This window comes from Myotis yumanensis, unplaced genomic scaffold (assembly GCF_028538775.1).
Source record: "Myotis yumanensis isolate MYYU_CA2020_CCGP unplaced genomic scaffold, mMyoYum1.0.hap1 SCAF_17, whole genome shotgun sequence".
NCBI classification, from domain to species: Eukaryota; Metazoa; Chordata; class Mammalia; order Chiroptera; family Vespertilionidae; genus Myotis; species Myotis yumanensis.
Genome location: NW_027223768.1, coordinates 33,503,365 through 33,515,923, shown reverse-complemented (window position 1 = coordinate 33,515,923; position 12,559 = coordinate 33,503,365). Strand labels below are relative to the sequence as shown.

General features: G+C 43.3%; 1 protein-coding gene across 2 annotated transcripts; it reads left to right on the top strand.

The window, feature by feature from the left end:
• The first annotated feature begins 141 nt into the window (after positions 1-141).
• On the top strand, positions 142-9,900 carry DYRK3 (dual specificity tyrosine phosphorylation regulated kinase 3). Of its 2 annotated transcripts, none has more exons than XM_070396562.1 (3): positions 142-370; positions 2,163-2,274; positions 8,089-9,900. In XM_070396562.1, exons 1-3 carry the CDS (start codon positions 294-296, stop codon positions 9,658-9,660), a joined length of 1,761 nt encoding a protein of 586 aa, XP_070252663.1. In that variant the 5' UTR covers positions 142-293; the 3' UTR covers positions 9,661-9,900. The 2 variants fall into 2 exon arrangements, with proteins under 2 accessions (XP_070252663.1, XP_070252664.1); XM_070396563.1 differs by lacking the exon at positions 142-370 and adding an exon at positions 5,044-5,091 and having other exon boundaries at positions 2,192-2,274.
• The last annotated feature ends 2,659 nt before the right edge of the window (positions 9,901-12,559 follow it).

Sequence of the window (12,559 nt, the reverse complement as noted above, 5' to 3'; positions counted from 1 at the left end):
GTGGGCAGAGGCTTGGGGCCCCGCCCCCGTGCGTCACGCGTCTTTGCGCAGAGGCGTGTCTCGGGGCGTGCCCGGTTGCTAGGCGACCACACTGCTGCCCCGCCCGCCTGCCTCTCCTCTCCTCGCTCCTCTGCCCGGCCAGTCGCGAGCCAAGGCGCTTGGAGCTGCAGTGTCTGCACGAGAGTCCCCGGGGAGGCATCGTGGCCCGGGAGGCGGCTGTCCCAGCGCAGGTGGACGCCGCCCGTCGGGCCCTCCAACCGCCGCCCCTCCCCCCGGGGGTCCCGAGCTAGCCGATGGGAGGCTCGGCTCGCGGGCCCGGGCGGAAGGATGCTGGGCCGCCTGGAGCCGGACTCCCGCCCCAGCAGCGGAGGTAACGGCGCCGCTGGGTAACGGGCTGGGGGCGCCCGATCGAGCGGCTGGCGCTGGCTGGCGAGGCCGGGGGGCGGGGAAGGCCTGGACCCCAGCGGGAGGGACGAAGGAAGGGATCTGACCCACCCCCAGGAGCCGGCCCACCCTCTTCCTCTTCTGCTCCCCTCCCCCCAGCCCCCCGAGAGCCGGGGAGGGAGCTGGAGCGGATTTAGGGCAAGAGGAATTCCCACCCTCGGGATTCTCTCTGAAGCCTTAGGTCGGGGGCTATATGATAAGGAACTCTGAGAAGCCGGGACTTTTTAGCAAACTGGGGGAGACAGAGAGCAATCGCTTTCAGAGAAGCCCTGTTGCTCAGAGCACATCACCGAGGGCTGAACTCTTGGGGCTTTGAGGGGAGGGGTGCGGTTGACTTTGGATCTGCAGGTGAGGGGCTCTGCTGCCGGGACTTCAGGGATCCTATTTTGAGAGATTCTCCACCTTGCATGGTATTTTACACCTAAGCGGGCAGAGGGGCCCTCTGCTCGCTTCATTTGCATGGAGACTTCCTTTGGGTAATTTCCTCTGGGGATTTATGAGAAATCTGCAGATCTTCTGTATCTTTTTTCTTTTTTAAACGTGGACGTCTGTCCCGTTTTGTTGGTTTTATGCATTCTGTTGGCAGACGGAGTCACATCCAGAATTTTTGGTTTTTGTCGGTGAAGCAGTTTTCGCTAAAGATACAAGTGCTTCTGTCAGAAGGCGAGCATGTTTTAAAAAGAACATTTCAAAAATATTTGTAGTGTTTCCTGTTTTATTTTTTTTACTGTGTATATTCTTACAACATCAATTAAGAAAACCCTAGAATGAATTTTTACAAAACAGTTTTTAAAGGCAACTGAAATATTCTAGCATATTTTAAAGATTTTTTTAAAAAAGCCTTTTCCCTGCATCCCGGTCATCATCATTGTATAGCATATAAAAATGAAATGCTGGGGTGTGTACCTGGGAAATCCATGTTCTTGGTGGCAGATGAAATACATTATTCAGGGCCATCTTGTGGATTAAATAAATCCCTTTTCATCTTTTGTGTTTCCTTACCGTGGTGTAGGCGCAGTGTTAAAGAAGAGAGAGACGATCCTTAATCATTTAGCATTTAGCGTCTACCATCCACCAGAAAATGGAGTGGATAAAAAGAAGTGAAATTTAGTACATTTTGTGATTTAGAGGATTTTTTTGCTGTAGTTTTTGGTGTATTTTTCTACAAGTTAAGTAGATGCTACATAGGTACGTTAAAAAAAAAAAAAAAAAAAAAGCCCTAAGAAGGCCTTTTATTTCTTGCCTGTAAGACCCGGAAGCTGTAGACTAGAATTATTCTTCCCATTATGGCATGTGGAAAACTGGCTCAGGAGGGATGCAGTGCAGCCAGTGGTAGAGCTGAGATTAGAATCCAAGTCTTGGAAATTCAGTAACTTTTGTCTTTTATTTTATTTTTTTATGTTCTGGTTAGTTTTTAGGCTTCAGAATGTAATTAGGTAGTAAGTGACATAGAATCTTTTTGATAGCCCCTCTTTTTAACAGCATTCAGAAAGTAAGACTTGTTTTAACAATTTCAAAATACAAACCTAGAAATGCTCTCCTTGTAAAATTTAGGTTTCCTTTCTTCCTCTGCCAAATACCCCAGTGCAATGTAGACAGTTATGTGTATTCATTATTCTTGTGGCAGATGCGAAGCAGTTAAGACACAGGATGTTTTGGAAATAAAAATTTGCGTACTTCAGTTACTAACAGATCTTATCTGCAATCCTTTCAACTAGATTGGGGGATGGTGTCTATGATACCTTCATGATGATAGATGAAACCAAATGCCCACCCTGTTCAAACGTTCTCTGCAATCCTTCTGAGCCACCTCTACCCAGAAGACTAAATGTAAGTAAATGAAGTCATTCTTTGTGCGGTAATTAATTGTCTTGGAAAGGAGGAAGTGCTACTTAATGCCCAAGGTACAGTTACATCTCACTGGCAACCCCGACTATGTTTCCTTTTGGCTTTCTCTTGACTTCGGAATAATAACTTCTGTTATTCACCCATTCCTTTCAATCACTGGGATACATGCATGGTCTTAGGAAGAAAATAATATGCTGCTTTTATCTAGAGAATTTTTATTTTGTTATGACATGATATACGCTGTATTCAAAGGCTCCACTTAACAAAAACAAGGAATAGAAAATATCCCTGAATTCAAAGATCTACACGTTTTTCCTCTACGCTATAGAAATGTAGTTTTAGCTTATTAGTATGCTAAAGAGAACCATTTTTTTTAGTTTCACATTTTCTTTTTAAAATGTATTTTTAATTATAGTTTATTTATATACATTTATATAACTTACAAAGTGATAAAAGTCCAGTATCCACCTGGCACCATGCATAGTTATGATATTGCCTATGTTCCCCTTTCATCGCATGACTTGTTTTATAATTGGAAGTTTGTGCTAAATTTCCTTCCCCTTTTCTACCCCTCTGGCAGCCATCAGTTTGAAGACACCCATTTTATAGCTCATAAATAAAACATAACAGCACAGTTTGGTTTTTTGAGGCATTTAATTATTTTGGAGACTGCAGAAATTTAGCTTTGGACACTATTTTACTTAAGATAATAAAAAAATTCATATTCCCTCAGTGTAGCAAGGAGAGCAGGGTTTGGACAAGTTCCATGATAGGGAGAAGCTATCCTGTGACTTTAAAATTTGCTGCATCTAATGAACAAATTGAATAATTGAAGAGACTAATTTGTAATATTTCTCCTTCATATTTCTGTGTTGAAGACCTAAAATTGTTTCTATATGAAAAAAATTACTTGTATTTTTCCTAGTCCTTCCCAATATTTTTGTCAGCTTTTGCTGATCAACCTTTTCACTACTTTCAAAGCTAATAATAATACAAAGTATGGGCTAAATATATTTGGAAGGCTGGTCACCCTATTTTTAAACTCTCTCTGGAGTGAAGTAAGGTTCCTTTCCATTCTCTGTAAGCTTATTTCTTTAATATGTAAAAAACTCTGAGAAGCCCAGAACCACATATTCCTTGTGTTAACCCTCTGATTTCTCGATGACTTGCTGCCAATTAGCACTGTTCTATAGGAGGCTGATACATTACCATTTGACTTAAAGTTCATTGTAACTTTAATTCAGGGTCCGCTAATGCTAATTATCTTCCAGTAGGTCAGTTACATTGTATGTGTCAGGACCAAAATTAACTTCTTACTGTATGGTATTCAGAGTATCAATTTTGGGGAAACACAAGATTTTAGATTATAACCCAATGTCTTTGCAAATTTTGCAGAAAAATGCTTTTTGACTTCTCGGTTACACTTATAGTTCATGATGCCATGAATCTGTCTCAACAACCTATTGCTATTTTCACAAAGTCTTTTAGCATCCTTATTTATCCAAGATGCACTTGCATCCTCATTGTAAACTACACATTATCTGCTCATGGGCTTTTGTTGGGTTAAGGGTTGTGTTGCAGAGATTTTAGGTCAAGAACTTAGGAAGGGTAGTGTTTTCTATATGGGTGAGAAGGCTAATTTTTTTCTGAATTTCTTTTTTTTTAAAATATATTTTATTGATTTTTTACAGAGAGGAAGGGAGAGAGAGAGTCAGAAACATCGATGAGAGAGAAACATCCATCAGCTGCCTCCTGCACATCCCCCACTGGGGATGTGCCCGCAACCCAGGTACATGCCCTTGACCGGAATCGAACTCGGGACTCCTCAGTCCGCAGGCCGACACTCTATCCACTGAGCCAAACCAGTTTCGGCAATTTTTTCTGAATTTCTTAACAAGATCTTTAAGATTTGAAATGTCAGGAGACCTCCCCATTAATAGTATATATGAAGCATTCTTAAATAAAACATAATTCATCTGGCATTATCTGTTTCTCTGGGTATAATTACATAGTTAAGATATTCGATATAGGTGATCATGCACATTACTTGTTTATTGTGATTATAAACCCAAGACCGGGGATATACAATGGTTTAAAACTGTTATACTGTAACACGTGTGAAAACTCTAAGAGTCTCCTAGAACAATGGAAGGGAGATTTTATTTATAGCACAGCAGACTTGATACATAATTGATTCAGGCCCTTATTTGAGATATTTACAGGAAAAGAAAGCAAGCTAAGGAGAAAACCCCTCCCTGTATGGAAAAATTCCTTCCTGGAATTCTTCAGATTCACTGGAGATTGGAACCTTGGTAATCCATAGGGAACTACACCTGAGGCATCATGTTCTGTTCTGGGAGCTACACTTGAAGAGAGACATAAAGTGCAGCCTGTATTGAGATTATGAATAGGATGGTAAGGGAACCTGACATAGCTGTGGGAGGTAGAGAATGTCATGGGGATGACATTCTAATGTCATAGAAAAAACTGGTTGGGGGGCAGGGCAGCCCCTTGTAGGTATTTGCGAGCATTTACATGAAATTTGGATACTTCTATGTAGAGAAGCAGAGAGCAAAACAAGGCTTAATTTTGAGGGGGGAGAGATTTAGGCTCACTATTAGGGAAAGCCACGAGTCAGGAAATCAAAATGATCTTTTTAAATCTTATTGTAATAATTCTATGGAAATTAAATTTCTGTTTTATATCTGTTCTTATTCATGTTCTGAACCTGAGACCCTCTCTTTATCACAGAGACGAAGACCTCCAGAGCCAGCGCAGCCTTACATGTAGGCAGAGTAGGTGAGATGCCCAGGGATGGGCCCTGGACCACAAATCCCTTTCCTACCAGCTGGTCATTGATGGCTGCAGTTCCTAGAGAGGCATTCCTTTGAGTTAAGGCATTGATCTTCCGTTAAAGTTCAAATATCTCTGGAGAGGTAACACATTAAATTGTATAGCAAGTTGAAAGCAAGTTTTATGTGGGGGAGACAGTGGGTGAGGTGATTCTGTGCATCCTAAGGGAAGGCCTGTTTTGGGGGTTTGATGGAGCAGGAGGCATGTTAGTGCAGACATCTAGTGGAGGGAGACTGGAAATACGGAAGCAGGCCCCCCAGAGAGAAGAGATAAACTGAAAGGGGGAAGGGAGAGTGTTTAGGGGTTTAAGTCTTATCTATTGAGCATTATTGTTACCAGTATTTTTAAATGTTTTCTAGTTTGTGAGAGCCTTTCACGTAAATGATCATCATCATCATTTGATTTCACACAACATCAGGCATTACTGTCCACATTCTACAGATAAACTGAGGCTAAGAAACTGGGCTAAAGGTTAAGCAACCTGCCCGCGGACTTACAGCTATGAAGCAGTATAGACGGGACCCCAACCCAAGCCTTCTGACTTCACATTGCTTCAGAATGGGTCCCCAGGACTAGCGGTCAATATTCAGATGCATTTCAGTTAGAGAGTAAAAATTTTAAAGAAAACTGGCTGAGATGTACGCCAATGTTCATTTTGTTATGTAAATCTACCTAAAGCCAAACATGTATAATTCCCTAGTTCAACGGAAGTCTCTCCTAACAGATTGTCATTCCTTGAGAACACGTGTTTTTTCGTAGCATTTGTAATAGTGAACAATAAATGTTCATCTGAATGTTGGATGGAGAGATAGGACCCTCTTCTATTTTTCATCCTTAAAAACAGGAATAGTTATTTGACTTAATTACTGATGAGAGAAAACCTTGCACTATATTTTCTATCTTAGCAAGGTATTTAGGTTCTGTCTGAAGGCCTATTTTAGTTGTTTGTTTTTTTTAAAAAAATATATTTTATTGATTTTTTACAGAGAGGAAGGGAGAGGGATAGAGAGTTAGAAACATCAATTAGCTGGCTCCTGCACACTCCCTACTGGGGATGTGCCCACAATCAAGGTACATGCCCTTGACCAGAATCGAACCTGGGACCCTTGAGTCCGAAGGCTGACGCTCTATCCACTGAGCCAAACCAGTTAGGGCTCTATTTTAGTTTTTTGACCAGTGATAGTTATCTACTTAGGTATAAGGGAGATTTTTTCCTGGTCCATATCTCGCCTCCTTACTTCAAAACTAAATGCCAAAGTGTGACTGTAGTTTTTCAGGCTGCTTTTGTGGACGATTGTGTAACACCTCATTTCTTAACTGTAGTACTCTGTGAATGTTTCAGTTGATTAAAAGACCTAAAAGGAGGAGGCAAGAACGAATATTTTGCTTTTATAACTTAGATTGGGAGCTGTCTTTAAAAGAGTATGTCAACACTTGAATACTTTCATCCTTTTTTTGTTATTTATATTTTCATCTTTAATATTTTATTTATTCAAGGTAATAGGCCAGGTGTTGCTTGTTTAGTTTATATTAAAGTTCTGTTTTTTAAAGGCTTGGCCATTTTATGTCATTACCTTTAAATTTTATCGTATTTTTTAGGGATTGTGACTATAGTTAAGAGCTCCCCTGGAATTACCTATCCTTGATCATAGAGGCTGTCAGAAATTATCAAACAATCAGGAGTATAGCTCTTCAGGGTTGATTAAGAAAAACAGATGTCCTTTGAACTGTCCCATCATTTTTTTAACGACAGAGTTAACATTTTTTTTTCTTCTTCTAGCACCTTTTTACATTTTTCATATTTTTTTTATTTTGTTTTTTAGTGTTTGGATTTTTTGCTTTTCTTTTCTTCCATCTAATTTCAAAGAATCTTGTCTCATTTCAGAGGAGTAAGTAGAGCTTTCTTTTGTGGGTTACTGTTTTTTGAAGGCAAAGGGTAAGCAAAATCACGTGAAAAGAGTAGTAATATGTCTTCATCGCCGAGGCTCATGCTGAGGAAGAGTAGGTGTATGTGTATATGAGCGAGAGAGACCCTGTATCTCTTCAGGAGAGTGTGACAAGAAGCACTGGGGCGTTGGTTTCTCACTCATACTCAGGTGCATAAAGAATTGGCCTGGATGGTCTCAAGAGTTCTCTTTGGCTTAGAACTTCTGTGATTCAATGAGCTGAGCTAGAAGGCTGCAATAACTTACTTAGGGACCTAAGAGTAGATGAGGAGGCCTTGGCTGGTTCCAGACCATGGTCAGCATTCAGCCCTACTGGGGAACAGTAGAACAGGCAGTAGGAGAACCTGGTGCCAAGTTATGTTAATGGGAAGGGTACTGCAGATAGTCAGAAGACCTGGGTTCAAATCCTGCCTCTATTCTTTAACAATACGTTGTTATTTATAGAACACTTGCATGTACATTGTTTTGATCCTGCTTATATGCCTTTAACATTTGGGAAGGTACTTGAAACCATTAGTAAAAAATATAAGACAGTTGTGTGTGTGTATATATATATTTATATATATAAAATCAAGTGCCAGATTTTGTGGTACAGACTGGGAAAGCTGTAAAGTTATTTAGTATGGGCTTGGAGTAGTTCTAAGTGGGAGAGAGAGGACTTGAATTGGGCTTGAAAGACTGTAGGATTTGAGTGATTAGGGTGAAAGGACTCTCAGTAGAAAGACATGCCTATTAGAAGGAACTAGAATGCTTAGGGTATGGTAAGAAGACCTGTCCTGAGCAGAGCAAGGCACATAGAGGCGCTAGGGGTGGCTAGAATCCCCAGGGAGTCTGAAGATTAACCTAACAGTTTCCAGAGACTCCTGCTGTCCTTACCTCACTTCTGGGTCATTTTACTTAAACGACCGGATATGTTCTGTTGTGTCAGGGAGGATTCTTTCATCCTTCCTTGCTCCTGTGTGACTCTCACATTATATTCATTTTTCCTTCTCCGTAGATCACCACTGAGCAGTTAACAAGAGAGAATACCCAGCGCTTTCTGAATGGAGGTGAAATGAAGGTAGAAGAGCTGTTTCAAGAATTTGGCAACCGAAGATCTGACACTTTCCAGTCGGATGGCATTCACGACTCGGAAAAGTGCTCTCCTGTTTCTCAGGGGAAAAGTTCAGACAGCCTGAATACGGTCAAATCCGGCAGTTCACCCAAAGCTTCCCGAGGGGTGCCCCTGACCCCGGAGCAGGCACTGAAGCAATACAAGCACCTGCTCACCGGTTACGAGAAGGTGGAAATCCTCAATTATCCAGAAATTTACTTTGTGGGTCCAAATGCCAAAAAAAGACACGGAGTCCTTGGTGGTCCCAATAACGGGGGGTACGATGATGCAGAAGGGGCCTATATTCATGTACCTCGAGACCACCTCGCGTATCGATACGAGGTGCTGAAAATTATTGGCAAGGGGAGTTTTGGACAGGTAGCCCGGGTCTATGATCACAAACTCCGACAGTACGTGGCCCTGAAGATGGTGCGCAATGAAAAGCGTTTCCATCGGCAAGCCGCCGAGGAGATCCGGATTCTGGAGCATCTTAGGAAGCAGGATAAAACCGGCAGCATGAATGTTATCCACATGCTGGAGAGCTTCACGTTCCGGAACCACGTGTGCATGGCCTTCGAATTGCTGAGCATAGACCTGTATGAGCTCATTAAAAAAAACAAGTTCCAGGGCTTCAGCGTCCAGCTAGTGCGAAAGTTTGCCCAATCCATTTTGCAATCCTTGGATGCGCTCCACAAAAATAAGATCATTCACTGTGACCTGAAGCCCGAAAACATTCTCCTGAAACACCATGGGCGCAGCGCGACCAAGGTCATCGACTTCGGGTCCAGCTGCTTCGAGTACCAGAAGCTCTACACGTACATCCAGTCCCGCTTCTATAGAGCCCCAGAGGTCATCCTAGGAGGCCGCTACAGCACGCCTATCGACATGTGGAGCTTTGGCTGCATCCTTGCAGAACTTCTCACAGGACAGCCCCTCTTCCCCGGGGAGGACGAAGGGGACCAGCTGGCCTGTATGATGGAGCTGCTAGGGATGCCGCCCCCCAAACTTCTGGAGCAGTCCAAACGGGCCAAGTACTTTATCAACTCCAAGGGCCTCCCTCGCTACTGCTCTGTGACGACGCAGGCAGATGGGAGGGTGGTGCTTGGGGGGGGTCGCTCACGCAGGGGTAAAAAGCGGGGTCCCCCAGGCAGCAAAGACTGGGTGACAGTACTGAAAGGGTGTGATGACTACTTGTTTATAGAGTTTTTGAAAAGGTGTCTTCAGTGGGACCCCACTGCCCGCCTGACCCCCGCTCAAGCGTTAAGACACCCTTGGATTAGCAAGTCTGTACCCAAACCTCTCACCATGGAGAAGGTGTCAGGGAAACGGGTAGTAAATTCTGCAAATGCTTTCCAGGGCCTGGGTTCCAAGCTGCCTCCAGTGGTTGGCATAGCCAATAAGCTTAAAGCTAACTTGATGTCAGAAACCAATGGTGGTATACCTCTGTGCAGTGTGTTGCCAAAACTGATTAGCTAATGGACAGTGAGATGCTCAGAGATGCACATGTATGTATTTTTAACTATCTTGCAAACCTAAAAAAAAATGGGAAAAAAATACAAGCCATTGGTGGATATGTTTTTCTTAGACTAGATTTCTTTTTTTTTAACAAGGCAAAGCATTTTTATATAACTAAAAAGAACTCTTCAAGGGCTAATTACCTAACCAGCTTGTATTGGCCATCCTGGAATATACATTAAATGACTTTTTATAGGTCAATGCGTCTCTGTTATTATTGTCAGATGTACATCAACCTGTGTGTGGTATTGGTTTAAATCTCTTCTCTCTAGATAGAAGGTATCCCAAAAAGTCTATTCTGACCATTCCTCTTTTAGTCTCCCTCCGCATCTGTTCCGGAAGGGTAATCTGGGACATGGCCGCAGTTATGGATGGAGCCAAAGCTAGACCTCTTGCCCCAGCAGGCCCTTCTGGGGCCATTCTAGGTGAAGGCTCACAGCAGAGTACAGGGTCAAGGAAGCTCCCGGTAGCTGTTGGTTACCTGGGGAACTGGTGTTTCTGCTTCTCAATGACTCATTTCAATTTTGTGATGTGCAGCTTATTTATTTATCCTCCCTGGAGGATATTTTTTCCATTGATTATTTTTTTTTTTTTTTTTAGAGAGAGTGGGAGAGGGGCGGAAAGACAGAGAGAGAGAAAAAAAAACATCGATTTTCGAGAGACACATTGAGTAGTTGCCTCCTTCACACGCCCCTGTGGGGGCTGGGAATCGAACCTGCAACTCAGGTACATGTCCTTGATGGGATTGAACCCGCATCTTTTCGGTTCATGGTCTGATGCTCTAACCCCGTGGTCGGCAAACTGCGGCTCGAGAGCCACATGCGGCTCTTTGGTCCCTTGAGTGTGGCTCTTCCTAAGACTTAGGAGTACCGTAATTAAGTTAATAACAATGTACCTACCTATATAGTTTAAGTTTAAAAAATTGGCTCTTAAAAGAAATTTCAGTCGTTGTACTGTTGATATTTGGCTCTGTTGACTAATGAGTTTGCCGACCACTGCTCTAACGACAGCCGTACCGACCAGAGCTTTATTTTGTATGTTATTATTACTTACTTTTTTTCTTCTTTTTGCCTCTGATTTGTTTCCTGGCACTCGAAGCATTTTGCAGACAGCTTACCCTTTACCGAGTACTGGTGTTAGAGCGAGTCCGATGCCTCCTCCCCCTGGTCTCTAAGGAAGATGATGCAGCTGCTTTGCCCCAAGTGACCCCAATGCTAAGGTGGAGTCGGCGTGCAATCTGCAGTTCCCTCATTCTTAGAGCCCCAGGACCAGCCTCCTTGCTGCATTTGCACGGACTCTCCCTTACAAAAGTGATCCCTTTTGGGTAAACCTAACTTTGGCTTCATTGTTTTCCTTCCTCTTTTCCCAGCTACGTGCCACAATCGTTCCACTTTTCATTTAAACCGCAGACTAGATTCTGAATGAACTTCGGTTATAAGAAGAAAATCAGGAATGTCATAACCCATTTTCTTTCTCTTCAACATCCTTCCTTTTCCCTAAGATTTGAACAGTGAGGACTAGTAATGAGCTGATTGCTAATGAAATGTCTTACTAAGAAGGGTGGAGAGAGTCAGTAACCTGGTAACACTGCTACTTTCCTCCCCGCCCTTCCTCCGCTTCCACTTCTTCTGAAACAAGTGTGTGCCTTGGAGGACACCGCTGCTTCCTACAGCTTCGCTCTCAGGAGGAGGCAGTTCCTTTTTTATTCTAGGATTCAGTCTGCAAACTCCCTAAGAGCAGGAGGCTCCTTTTGTTGGACAACGCAGTACAAAAAGGAGAAAAATGTCACCCTGGCCAGGCAGCTCCGTTGGTTAGAACATTGTCCTGATACACCAAGGTTTCAGGTTCATTTCCTGGTCAGGGCACATGCAAGAAGCAACCAAGGAATGCATAGTAAGTGGAACAACAAATCGATGTTTCTCCCTAAGAATCAATCAAATATATATGGAAAGAAAGAAAGAGAGAGAGAAAGAGAAAGAAAGAGGAGGGAAGGAAGGAAGGAAAGAAGGAAGGAAGGAAGGATGGCATATTAAAACCACAGCACAGGCTATGAAAACAATGAGCAAATGACCAGAGCGGGGCCTCAGCCCCATGGCAGGGAAGAGTTCAGACTGAGGCTCAGCCTCTAAAAGAGGGATGTCCTGGTACTTCTGGTGACTGCAACTGGACTTACAACCTTCACAACTTCCTTTGCTCCTGGCTTATAGACCTCCCCTCGGTCCCTCTAACTCAGTGGTTCTCAACCTTCTGGCCCTTTAAATACAGTTCCTCATGTTGTGACCCAACCATAAAATTATTTTCGTTGCTACTTCATAACTGTAATGTTGCTACTGTTATGAATCGTCATGTAAATATCTGATATGCAGGATGGTCTTAGGCGACCCCTGTGAAAGAGTCGCTCAACCACTAAAGGGGTCACGACCCACAGGTTGAGAACCGCTGCTCTAACTCCTGCTGAGCTCTCCAACGTAAGGAGAAGCTGGGTGAAACCCCCCTGTTATCTGGGCAGAGCATATGCGGAGGTGGTTTTGCCGGTTGTTATCGGTGTGGAAGACTTGCTCTTTTAAGAAACCTGTTTAAAGAACTCTGCCGTAAACACCTGAGGGGCACTGGAGGGCACGCGATCCCCATGATGGTGTTTCTAGTGAGCGGTCTCCTTGGTCAGTCAGCACTGTGTGCGACGGGGGAGAGAAGCGAGCCTGTGGCTGAGGTTGGCACGTGGTCTGGATCTGTGTGTGGAATGGACTGTGAGGTTATTGAAATTGGGTCGAGTGACAGGATAGAGACAACCCGTGACACTAGACAAATTCTAGAAAGCCCCAAGCATTTTGAAAGCATGCAGTATCTGACTCTTCAGTCG